The 13,658-nt window shown below is 43.2% G+C and overlaps 1 protein-coding gene across 1 annotated transcript in view; it reads left to right on the forward strand.

Annotated features, from left to right (window-relative positions):
* MYO1D (myosin ID) overlaps positions 1-13,658 on the forward strand; it is a gene marked incomplete at its 5' end in the record, with an annotated part of 266,794 nt that overhangs the window by 176,555 nt on the left and 76,581 nt on the right. Inside the window, one exon of the mRNA XM_081110278.1 lies at positions 11,767-11,921. Within this exon, the coding sequence (XP_080966404.1) occupies positions 11,767-11,921 (155 nt within the window). The remainder of the gene's footprint in view (positions 1-11,766; positions 11,922-13,658) is intronic.

Raw genomic sequence — 13,658 nt, forward strand, 5'->3', positions numbered from 1 at the left:
GACGTGACTTGCTAGAAAGATAGTGTTTCGTTTGGAAGATGGATTTCCCTTGTAATGTGTCCAGGGGTGAACCCTACTGAAATCCCCGGGCCGCCAGCTCTGCTCCCCATCACCATTTCTAAGGCACCCTGCCCTCATGGCCCAGTCGCGGGAGAAGGTGTTTCCATGGTAATCTCGGGGGCAGCAGTCAGCTGATGTCTGGCACTGCCTGCCTGAGCTGGTGTGCGCCAGCCCTCTCCCCTCCCTCCTCCCTGGAGCCTTTAAACTGTATTTATTAGTCCTCTTTAATGGAAAGGAGATAACCCCTTAATGTCAGACGCCGAGTGGCACTCGGGTTTATTTATTTATTTGCTTAGGTGATAAATTTACCTTCCTAATTGATCCTCAGCAAGTCCCGGAAGCTGTGTTGTTTTGAACACCTGGGGCAAACCTTCATATGTTTGCCTGTTAGAACAAAGAGAGCCGCTTACCAACGTTAGATATTCGGAAGCCCCTGTTCTGAGGGGGGGAAGTGCCGACTCTATAATTTTTAAAGATGCAGATGTTAAGGTTTTGGTTTAATTTTTGAAGAATTTCTTCTTGCTCTGATGGCTTTGGCAATGAGACACTCTTCCCACTCTCCTTCTAATTTTTTATTAAGCATTCGATTTCATTATTGGATTTGAGTGATCCATGTGGGTTTAAATACTTCTAAGAAAAATGTCTAGCCATGTTCTCTTTTTCTTGTTTCTCTCTCTCTCTCTCTCTCTCTCTCTCTCTCTCTCTCTCTCTCTCTCTCTCTCTCGGTAAGAGAGAAAGAAGTGAGAATCCCAGAGCTAAGCAATTGATTGTTTTCCTGACATGTGTAGAAGTAAATGCCTTTTGTCGTACCAGTTTAGAGACCACAGTTTATGTTAAACAGTCCTAAGCAAACTGATTTATAATGTCAGAAGTCAGCACTTCCTGGTAGGAGGTAGAGTCCATTTTCATCCGTACTGTACTTGGAAATTCAATTATAAATGTAAAAGCTGTACCAAACCAGTGTCTGAAAGGAACAAATGTTAGAGCTAAATTATGACCCCTTTAAGAAGCTATCTTGCTGAAACCGGTTTGGCTCAGTGGATAGAGCGTCGGCCTGCGGACTGAAGGGTCCCGGGTTCGATTCCGGTCAAGGGCATGTGCCTGGGTTGCGGGCATATCCCCAGTGGGGGATGTGCAGGAGGCAGCTGATCGATGTTTCTCTCTCATCGATGTTTCTGACTCTCTATCTCTCTCCCTTCCTCTCTGTAAAAAATCAATGAAATATATTTTTAAAAAAAAAAGAAGAAGCTATCTTATTAAAGAAACACAAAGCCTTTTTAAAAGCTGAGGTATAAGAAAATTAGTATGACACCACCATATTTATCCAGAGGTCAGATTTCCTAGAAACAAGGTCCTTTTAAAACAAAGCCCTAAATGGAGGCATGGACATAAAAAGACCTCTGCGGCCCTGGGCGGTTTGGCACAGTGGATAGAGCATCGGCCTGCAGACTGAAGGGTCCCAGGTTCAATTCCGGTCAGGGGCAAGAACCTCAGTTGCAGGCTCTATCCCTGGCTGTGGTTGGTGTGTGTGTGTGTGTGTGTGTGTGTGTGTGTGTGTGTGAACCCAGCCATGTGTCTCTATCTCATTGATATTTCTATGTCTCCCCCTCCCTTCCACTCTCTAAAAATCAATGGAAAAAATATCCTCAGGTGAGGATTAAGCTTCCCACCCCACCCCACCCCCACGGACGGAAAAAAAAAAAAAAAGATCTCTGGATGTGCAGAAATAGATGTCACTAAGCCAAGACAGAGCCCCTTTTATGCAGTAAACACTTTTGAGCACCTATGGCACGCTGTGCGTTTGCCCACAGTAGCAATAGAATAGTGCGTGCACCACACCGTCTCTGCCCACAGGCCTCATAGCACAGGCCTGTGGCGGCCACGTGGGTGCACATTACAGGCACCTCTCTCTCAAGAGGAAACTGTCCCTCAGAAAGATACAGCATCCGCCCAAGGCTACAAAGCGCATAGGGAACGGAGCCCTACGAACCACAGCCCTGGCAGTGACCTCCTACTGCTGCCTCACTTCCATGACAAGCAGCACATGAGTCAAATCCTATCTGAAGAGGAGGGGGGAAAAATAACAAGAGTAGTATTTGTCGCATGCCCAATACCAGGCTTTAGCTGGCTTAAATATACGATCGCTCCATCTTTATAAGAATCCTGTGCAGGAAGTTAAATATCCTTTTATCAGTGAAGAAACCAGTTCTCAGATGTTAGCCACTGGGGCAGGACTCCAGGGCAGGTTTTTTGCACACCAGAGCCCAAGGGAGCCTTCTAGCTGAGTTGCCTACAAAACACTCTTTTTCTCTCTCCCGTTTCCTTCGTTTATTTGCGTAAGTCTTTCTGAGCATAATAATTGCTTTCTAAAATATTTCATCTTAACCTTTTGAGAACAAGTGGCCTGTGGGCCCTGGGATCCTGTAGGACGCTGCCTCATCAAGACTAGCTTCTGTCCTGGTCACGCCCCGCAGGGCAAGGGCTCTCCAGCATGGTCCCTTGGGATACAGAAAAGGAAAAAGAAAACAGAAATGTGCTTCATTTCTGTCAGAGAAAGGGGAAAAGCAGCCTCTTGAAGACAGCTGCCACATTGTACTTCCATTTGCACAGCTGTTTCTCTCTTAATTGCAGCCCTTCGTCTCCGAGGAGGAACATGTAGGAAAAGGTACCACAGTCTCAGGTGGGCCAGGGAAAATGTGCTGCTTTCCCTGCTAACTGGATTGTTTGGAGATTTGAATTTGATATGATTTAGTTTCCACTTTTAAAACCCACTTCAAAAATGTTAGTAGCTTCTAACTCATAGGTCCTCAAACCTTGGCTGCACATTGGACTAGCCTGGGGTGTTTTGTTTTGTTTTTATTCTGATACCCAGGCCACACCCCAGGCCCATGAAATCAAATCTCTGCAGGTAGGCCTAAGCATCAGCATGTTTTATAGCTCCCCAGGTGAGTCTACTGAGGAAGTTTCAGGGGTTCATGTGTCCATGCAAACACTGGTGCATGTTTCTACGCTTGAGCACCTGTAGCCTTTTTTCAGATTCTTAAAGGGATGTGTGAATTGCTGTTTTGGGCAATACAGAATTTTTTTTAAATATGTTTTTACTGATTTTTTAGAGAGAGAGGGGAAGGGGAAGGAATAGAGAGAGAGAGAAACATCGATGGATCGGCTGCCTCCTACACACCCCTTACTGGAGATCAAGCCCAAAACCCGGGCATGTGCTCTGACTGGGAATCGAACTGGGGACCTCTTGGTTCATGTCATGGGTTGACACTCAACCACTGAGCCACACTGACTGGCCCGACCAACAGATTTTAGGTGGCATGGTGAGGTTTATTTCTTAGGAAGCTAATTCTGACAGCATTACAAAGTATGGCCGGAAGTGGGAAGAGGCTGGTGAAATAAATACCATTTCAGGGGGTCTCAGAATCATCTCAATGGAAACAATGGCACCAGAGATAAAAGAGTCAAGCCGTATTGCATTACTCTTAAAGTTAACTTTTCAAAAAGATTTTCTGTGCGCCAGGCACTAGTTTCCTGTTCTACATGCGTTTATGTAGGTAATGTTTTCATCTTCCCTAGGAGGTGGGTAATATTATTAACCCCATTTACGGTGAAGAATCTGATGCACGGAGCACGGATCAGATTTACCCACGGGCATCGAGTGGCAGTGCCCAGATTTGGGCCCAGGCAGGGTGGCCCAGAGCCTGTACCCTGCCTGCCCTGTGCTGCCGCCCAATTGAGGATGGGTGAGTGGGGGATTGAAGAGAACTCTTTGGGCTTGGGAGACAGTGTAACTGGTGGCCCTTCATTGAAATAGGGCCTTGAGACAGGGAGTGTGGAGGGCAAGGAGGTGAGTTTCATTTGGCCAGGCCAGAGGGGTGGTCCCATGGGCGCTCCAGGGGGCCCCTGTCTGTCTACCCGTCTGGAGGCCCAGAGAAAGGTCTAAGCCTGACATTCACATTTGAGAGTTGTCAGTATTTTATTTTTTTAAATATATTTTTATTGATTTCAGAGAGGAAGGGAGAGGGAGAGAGAAATAGAAACATCAATGATGAGAGAAAATCACCGATCGGCTGCCTCCTGGACGCCCCCCACTGGGGATCAAGCCCGCAACCTGGGCATGTGCCCCTGACTGGAACTGAACCCGGGACCTTTCAGTCTGCAGGCCAATGCTCTATCTGTTGAGCCATACCAGCTAGGGTGAGAGTCATCAGTATTTTAAAGAGGGAAAACTTGCAGCCCCCTCTCCCCACACAAGGCTTGTGTCGTCCACTCCTGTGGTGTGTGCCTCCTGGCTCCTTGGCTGTCCTGGGAGCTCCCTAAGGGAAAAGCTGCTTTCCTTAACCATTTGCACACGTCATCTGGAAGGGAGAGTGGGAACTTGCTGTTCTGGACAAGACGAGATGGATGCATTTCTCCCTTTCCTTCTCCCTAAAGGTAGCTAAAAACAATGGATGTTACAGTATAAAACACACTGTGTTATGTAGGAAGACTGACAGGTGGAGAGAAGGTGGACAGCTAGGGACCCCAGGGCACACCCATGAAGCAATATGCCCGGAAGCTCCCTAGGTTTCCTTTGGCCTCCTCCATACCCTGGACTGGGAGCTGGCAAAGCCCCGACACAGAAACACCAATAGACACAGGCAAGAAAAGCTCGCTCTCGCTTGCCAAAGGACCAGGAAATGGGCAGCCTCGCAGAACAGAAACCTTTTTGTCAGTAAATCCTCTTCTCCAGAAAAACACCAGGGGGTGGAAATTGCCGGCCCCCCAATTGCAGTCAGCTAGGGCCTAGTGGAGAGCCTAGACCAGTGGTCGGCAAACCGCGGCTCGCGAGCCACATGTGGCTCTTTGGCCCCTTGAGTGTGGCTCTTCCTAAGCCTTCGGAGGACCCTAATTAAGTTAATAACAGTGTACCTACCTATATAGTTTAAGTTTAAAAAATTTGGCTCTCAAAAGAAATTTCAATCGTACTGTTGATATTTGGCTCTGTTGACTAATGAGTTTGCCGACCACTGGCCTAGACCTTTATTCCTTACCCAGGAATAAAGAGGCACCCCTCCCAGGCCCCGCGGGGTGCTGTCAGAAGGCCCACAGGGGAGCCTGGACTTCCTGGCCCCACCCCAGGGAAGGGAGGTGCCCCCTCTCCTTTGAACAGCATCAGGGGAGGCTGAGGGAGGAGCTTAGGCTTCCACCCCCTCTTGGTGGTTCCCAGGTGCTTCCCACCAGCAGTAAAGCATTGCTGCCCCTTCCCCTACTGATCCATGTGTATTAGGAACCTGCAAAAATGGACAATTTTCACTGGATCCAGAGTCTGATAACACAATACCCAAAATGACCCGGTTACATTCAAAGATCGCTCATGCTCCCTCGAAGAGAGAGGCATTAGCGTGCACGTATTCAGCTTGTTGACAAACAAGGGTAAGGGAAGGAAACTTAAAAATTGAGTGAATAATCTTTTTACATTGAGAGGATTATTCATTTGTATGGTTTAAAAAAATTCAATTGAAAGACCAATTAGGAAAGCAACTTAATTAGTTTGGTATTTTAAGAGAGAGGAAAAAAAATAAATTTTAATTGGATAATATAAAACGCAGTTCAATTAGTAAAACAATTAGCTTTGTACAATAATAATCTAACTGTTAGGACCCAGTTATTTGGTAGTTTTATCTAAATCAGTGGTTGTGTGCGATTAGAATCACTTGGGGAGCTTTTTAAAAGTACAGATGCCCAGCCAGATCCCAGACCAAATAAATCAGAGGCTCCCCAGTGATTCTGTGACGCAGCCAGAGTTGATAGCCATTGGCGAAGTCAACCGTAGGTGATAAGTAGGACATAAATGGGGGGGGTATTTTATATCTTCTGAATCGTCCAAATAGAGATGGCGAGGTTTATACACTAAATTTTGCACGCTCCTTCTAAAGGAGCGCCCTGTTGGGCCATTTGTCTTGCTTCATGCATCCTTGCGATGGATCTGATGATCTGTCCCCCAAGCCCACAATAGTAAATATGAAGGTGTAATTAAAAGGGAGTCCGCCTCTTACAGGCAGACATATTGATAGTTGCAATATATGAAAGCGTAAAGTGCGGGGCGACTCAGAGGAGACTTCGCTCAGTGCCACTGGATGGCTTGGTATTAAAACTCGTTGAAGTGATTTCTTAAGCTATTTCCTCAGAGCCGTATTTCTGGAATTAAAGTTCAACTTTGCGTGAAATCCCTGAACTCCAGGTTGCAAGAAGACAAACCCATGAAATCAAACCGCCAGGTATTTTTGGAGAGAGACCTCCAATAGGCCTGCCTGTCTGGAATGGTTTTTTTGTTTGTTTTTTGGTTTTTGGGGGTTTGTTGGTTTTTTTTTTGTTTTTTTTTTCAAAAAAGAAAACAATTCACCATTGGGCTGATACCCATGAACTGGCAGGGTCTAACCACCTTTCTCGTAAGGAATTTGGCAGATTTAATCTAAAGTAGAAGAAAACAAACTTGCATGCCACAAATCAGGTACTTGCAACAAAGGGCAAAAAAAATTGCAATTGGAAGACCAGTTGGGAAAGCAACTTAATTAGGTTGGTATTTTAAGAGAGAGAGAAAAGGGAAATTTAAAATGGATTAATATAAAAGGCAATTCGCTTAGTAAAACAACTAGCTTTGTAAAATAATAACTTGACTATTAGGACCCAGCATTTGAATTAAGAAGCTTCCTCTCCAAAGGAGTTTATATGTGATTTTGTAAAGTGCGACGTTCATTTGTGATGAGACCGTTATCTAGGTTGTAAATTTCCTGCTTGTTGATGCCCTTAATCCCTGTCAGGGTGTGGAATATTCAGAAGAAGTGGAAGTTCAGTGTGGAGATGATATTTGTTCGGTGCAGTTGAGATGGCTTAGCTTGGAAACTTGTTAAAGAGTTTTACCACGTTGCTTTCACGCAGCTGTTAAAATCAAGAGTTGAAAGCCCTTGTCAATCAAAGATGTAAACTTAGCCCTTTAGTCCATTGATTACAGTTACTTTCATTGACCTGAATAATATCAATCAATAGTACTAGTCTCCTAACTAGGTGCTTGTGTATAATAAAGTCAGTATCCTGGCTTTCAGACAATTTTTTGGTGACTGCTCATGGCCCATATTTTGTGTAATAGGTTTTATTTCACTGTTAGTCTGTCATGTGGTTTTTGCCTTGGATTTTACTTTATTATTCCCACCCCAACTTTCTTTCTGGTACATCTTTGTCCTTTCATTTTTTATCTGATGTGTCTTTTTGTTTTAGATGCACCTTTAACAGCGGATAGTTAAATTTTGCTTTTGACCTAATCTGTGAACCTTCTTTATCCAACAAAGCAATTGTATCCCTTTTGCACTTCTTACAGAAACTGATGATTTTTTTCTTCAATTTAATAATGTTATGTAAATGTTTTTTAATTATTCCTTGCTATTTCCTTTCTTTTTTCGAGTTGCAATGTTGATCAAGTTTTTTAAAATATGCTTTTATTGATTTGAGAGAGAGAGGAAGGGAAAGAAACATCAATGAGAGAGAAACATTGATTGGCTGCCTCCTGCATGCTCCCTACTGGGGATAGAGCCTGCAACCTGAGCATGTGCCCTGAATGGGAGTTGAACCGGTGACCTCTTGATGCATGGTCCACACCCAACCACTGAACCACACAAGCCGGGCGGTCATGTTTTATTTATTTCCTTTTTACTAAATATTACAAACTTATACATTCTTTTTAATCCTAATAATGGTTACTATTAAATGTTTAAACTGATCTCTCTTAATCAATACCAAGAATAAATCAGATTTACTTACATCCTCCTATGAATAATGACAAAATTAATGTTTTTTTCCTCTCTTCTTCCTATACCTTCCTACATTTTCAGAGAGAAGGAGCACCTTTTTTAAAAAGTATTTAAACCTGAATGTTATTTTCCTGTGTAGATAACTTACTTTCTATGCCTAGATACTTGAAGATTTCTTTCCCTGTATTCTAGAAACTCAAAACTTTCTCTGGGCTACATCTCCATGTGATTCTCTGTTAATTAAATTGGGCTGGTACCTGTGGCTCCTATCTAAAGACTCAAATCTTTGACATTGAGAAATTTCATTCAACTCTTCTTTGATTTTCTGCAGTATCTATTCTGTCCCTTACTGCTTCCATGGTATTGTCAATTTGTCATGTTTGTGTTTCAGAATTACTTCACCTCCTAATATTGGTCTGTTTCACCTTTATTTCATAGATGAGAATGCAAAGTCGGGATTTTCTTTTCTGGTTCTCTCTGCTTTCTTGCACTTACTCCATGGCAAAGGGGGGCATCTGCTCCGAATCCTAGAGTGGCCTCTTGCTTCCGAACGGCCCAGTTGTGTTCACTGATGTGTCCTCCTGACTGAGGAAGCTCTGAGTGTTGAGGTCACGGTTATCCCCAGAGAGTCCCAAATCTTCAAGGCCAAAGAGGAAGTAGTCTTGGATTTATCATAGCATCGAGAGCCCACAGATTGTGAGAAATAAGGCGACTAATAGGTAAAAGCCTTGATAAGGAGTTTCACTTCTGTTCAGAGAAATATTTGCATGTTGTGGCTGCTCAGAGATAACTGAGGAAGTGACCCCTTCCCTAACCAGTGTATTTCCACACAATACCTCCCCTTCCCATGGTGCAAGCATGAAGTTTTCAGATACTGCTATTACATCCTCTTTTAGATTTGAGTGTCAAAACCCGTAAAGCAGAGGGGTTTGGCTTATTTACCTTTTTATACCCTGAGTTGCTGTTTTTTGATCCTCACCACACTTTTCCAAGGTAGACCAGGCATCTGGTGTGATCTTTATTTTGCAGAAAAGGAGAGAGGTGACCAGGAAGTTAAATGACTCATTCAGGATCACCTGACCGAATTGGGGTTCACATCCAGGTTATGCCCAGCTGGTGTGGCTCAGTGGTTGAACGTTGACCTATGAACCAAGAGGTCAGGGTTCGATTCCCAGTCAGGGCCCATGCCGCGGTGGCAGGCTTGATCCCCAGCGAGGTGTGTACAGGAGGCAGCCAATCAGTGATTCTCATCTTTGATGTTTCTGTGTCTCTCTCCCTCTCCCTTCCTCTCTCTGAAACCAATAAAAACATTTTTTTAATCCAGGTTATCCCTTACTCCACTGCTTTTCCCACTTTCCATCCTGCCTCCCAGAACAAAAGAAGAATTGTAGATGCTGTTTGTCCTGCCTTGGTGATGGCAGGGGCTCCATCTTTATTTGTGTAGCAGGATATATGAGGTGCTGTTTTTTCCTCTGGCCTGAGCCAACACATGAAGAATTCCCATGGGCAGCGGTATAAAGCCACCCAGACAGGCTGGCATAGGGAAGTCCACACTCCGAGGTGGGAGGGTGGCTGGCATAAGAGTCAGCAGCTCCTCCCCGCTGGCCCAGACAGCACCTCGGCGGGGACCCTCTCTCTGGATGCCCTTGGCGTTCACTGCTGACTGTCCTTGAACCCCTGCAGCTGATGCTCCTGGGACATGCTGGCAGGGCTACTGCTGTTAGAATTCTCATTTTATTAAACTTTAATCAAGCTCTCCAGCAAAGTGCCACATAAATTCAATTTTGAATTTTGTATATGAGATAATCAAATGAGAGTGAAGCACCACCGACATAAAATGTTCTTTAAAATGAAAATTATACTTTTAATTTAATCACCTAAAAATCAGCTGGATGGGATACATCTAAGTGGCAGAAGGATTGATTTATTCTCTTGCCAGTGGCCTCAGAAAGCCCAGGATCTACATAGATTTGTGCACTGACTTCTAACTCCTTGAATATTTTCTCTTCTTTCCATTAAGCACTAACCCTGGCATTCTCTAAAAACAATCAAAAAGCTCACCTCCTATGAAAATGTATTCACTTGGTGTTTAGGAATACTGACTTATACAGCTTATCAGCTAACCTCATTGCGCCTCAGTTTCCTTATCTGTAAAGTGTGGGCTTGGAACTCAGTGGCCTTCCAAATGTGTGAACTGTTAACGTTGTTTGATACTCGTCTTTTCCACTGGGTTATGAATCCCCCCAGATCAGGGGCTATACCTTCAGCCTCTTAAGGTACCCCGCCTCCCCCTTCCCCGGCAGCCTGGCCCTCTGCATGGCCCCCTGGGTACCCTGACATGCTGATTGCCAAACAAAGCTGACAGCACCTGTGGCCGCCAGGAGGTGGCACTTTGGTATTTTCTGCAATTGAAGAACAAACCACAGAATGAGAAATCACTCTGGTTTTTGCTTTGCTGACCAAAATAGAACATCTAGGAGTCAAACAATCAGGGATCTATGTTTTTTATACTTACACGTAATAAGTAAGGTTGGCTTTTGGTAGTGGTGACGGTATACAGGTTTATGGGTCTTGACACCTGCATGGATTTGTGTAACAGCCACCACAGTCAGGATGCAGAGTCATCCATCACCCCCAAAACCCATGTTTCTAACTCCCCTGATCCCACACCGTGACAACTACTGATCTGTTTTCCATCCTTAGAGTTCTGTCTTCCAGACACCATCACTTAAGCGGAGTCCTGCAGTAACCTTGTGAGACTGACTGCTTGACTCAGCAAAATGCTTTTGAAACATATCCATGTTATTGATATCAATCATGTATATCATTAGTTCATTCCTTGTTACCGCTGAATAGCATTCCAATGCATAGACTTCTGCGCATGGGCCACGAAGTTTCAATCGCATGTGGTATTTTGTGGAAGAGCCACACTCAAGGGACCAAAGAGCCACATGTGCCTCTCGAGCCGGTTTGCCGACCACTGGTCTAAGTCTTCTAATCCAGTTTGCTGCGAGATTTTTATCACGAATGGATGTTGACTTGTAACATGCTTTTTATGCATCGATTGATAGGATCATGTGGCTTTCTTTTTTATCCCGTTGCTATGGTGGATTACACTGAATGATTTTTAAATACTGCACTAGCTTTGCATTTCTTAGATCAACGCCACATGGTCAGGGGTTATTGTTTCTGTGCATTATTGGATTCGATTTGCTAATATTTTATTGGCCATTCTTACCTCCATGTTCATGAAGGATATCGGATATTGGTTTGTGGTTTTCTTGTTACTGCCTTTGTCTGTTTTTGGAACCAGGACAGTGCAGGCCTCATAGATGAATTAGGAAGCGTTCCCTCCCCTCCTGTTTTTAAAAAGAGATATGGAGAATCGGTGTTATTTCTTCTTTAAACATTTGGTTGAATTCACCAGTGGGAACATCTGAACCTGGAATTTTCTTTTTCCAAAGATCTTTAACTATAAATTTAACTCCTTCAATAGATATAGCAGTATTCAGGTTATCTACTTCTTTTGGGGTGAGTCTTGGTAGTTTGTGGCTTTCAAAGAATTACTTGGTTTAGGTGGTCTGTAGTGATATTCATCCCCTCTTTCATTCCTCATATTGGTAATTAGATCTTCTCCCTTTTATTCTTTCAGACTAGAGGTTTAGCAATTTTATTGATCTTTTGAAAGGATCGGCTCTTTGTTTCATTGATTTTTTTCGATTGTTTTTCTGTTTTCAATTTTATTAACTTTCATTCTTTATTATTGCCTTCCATCTGCTTGTTCCATGAAACTTGACAAAAATTAAAGTCATCCGGGATGCTGACCAAAAAATGTATTATTAAATTACAAGATGTATTTTTAAATGTGTTCCTTTGAGAACCAACCTAATCGTTTTCCGTATTTGTCTCTTCGCAGTTGACGGGCCTGAGCGTCTCCAATGGAAAGGACCAGCTTGTGGTGTTCCATACGAAAGACAACAAGGACCTCATCGTCTGCCTCTTCAGCAAACAGCCGACCCACGAGAACCGAATCGGAGAACTTGTTGGAGTCCTGGTGAATCATTTCAAGAGGTAACGTTTGATTTTTGTAACTACGGCAAGTTTCAAATATGTGAACTCTTTAATCATGATTCTCACTCAACTCGTGTGCCAATTTTAGTGTATTGAGCTCTTTTCCTTCATAAAGACCACTTAAATCACCTGTTTCCCAGAAGGCAAAATGAGCATCCAGGCTTAGTTTCAAGACTAGGAATGACCTTTACTTTTCCATCCTCCGGCTCTACCAACAACGAGAGGGGTCCCTAACGGTGATTTCGTCACTGCCAATCCAAATGTAATTAAATCAAAAAAGATAGAAAAATGGCTTTTTGTCGCAGCTTCTCGCTTATCCCAAGTGTGTCTACTGTGAGTATAAACCAAGTAGAAGGTAGGTTTAGAAGAACATGTAGGTCCATCACAACTGAAGGAATCTCTGAGAGAGGCAGTAACCTCAACAGAAACGTGGCGCTGTGATGGGACATGGCATCTTCTGAGAACTTCATAGTAAAACGTCGATGTATCTGGGTGTGTGTGTGTGTGTGTGTGTGTGTGTGTGTGTGTGTGTGTTGTGACAGTGACGTGAGAAATATAAACAGGGAGCCGATCCTGAGAGTGATGGGGACCAGTGAAGGCGTCATTTTAATCAGGGAGTGGTGTTGTCTGGTTCTTTATTGGAGTTGTTTTAGAGGCGTTTTTCTTCCCAGAGGAGGCCATCGGGTATTTAGGGTGGGTGCTTCGCTAACTCCAAAGTTGGGTGTTCTTCCCATGGTGGCAGACTGTCTCTACCTCCCCACCACACTGATGCTGGGAGGCCGTTCCTCAAAGCTCGGCGACTGAGACATGAGCCCAATGTCCCGTTCCTTTTCCTCCTAAAAGACGTTTCCTGAGTTGTCAGAAGGAACCGAGTATTCCTTATGAGGATTGTTCATTCTTACGTTTAGACATGGCTTCTTTGTCTAAACAAAGGCATATTTACAATCTGATGTCCACACGTCTAATTCTGCTGTATTAACTTTCATTGGTAAATGTATGGAGTATAATTTTAGAAGTGGGCTGCAAAGACCATTTCTTTTATGTCATTAAACCTTGTATTCTAGATCAAAGTAGATCTTTAAGTATCTTATACAGTTAAATGCTTCTTAATGCTATGACTAAAATAACATTCAATGATTATCTGGGGGGAAAATAAGAATCTAAATAAGGAAATATCAAAAAATAATAATAAACATATGGACCTTTGAAAAACTCCCTTTCATCTACCAAATAGTCATAAAGCTAAGGGGAATACTGAAGAGTTTAGGATGGAAAAGGCATCTCTACAATAAAATTTATAACTCAAATAAGCAGGCTCATTTTCCTCCTAATATTTCGTTATGGCAAAAGATGGACAATTAAAGGGATTTTAATTTGGATGCCTGTACTAATAAGTAGTTTTTCCTAGGGAATTGAAGTATTTTTGCTCAATCTGGATCTTGTTTAGCAAATTCCAACCCCTGGTACATGCCTCTACATGTTACATGTGAATCTGGTCCTTGAATCCATCATTGCTTCCTTTCCCCAGCATATGAATTCTCAAATGTATCTCTAGTTGCATTCCCTCAAATCTTTAATACAGGGGAGGGCAAAAGCAGGTTTACAATTGTTCATTTAGAAAATAATACAATAATAATAAATAAATAATGCAAGAATAAACTCTGTACTCATTACTGTTAACCTACTTTTGCCCCACCCTGTATATGTAAGATTTTTGAGTGTCTTTAAAAGTTATAA

Source organism: Myotis nattereri (assembly GCF_964212035.1).
Source record: "Myotis nattereri genome assembly, chromosome: 16".
NCBI classification, from domain to species: Eukaryota; Metazoa; Chordata; class Mammalia; order Chiroptera; family Vespertilionidae; genus Myotis; species Myotis nattereri.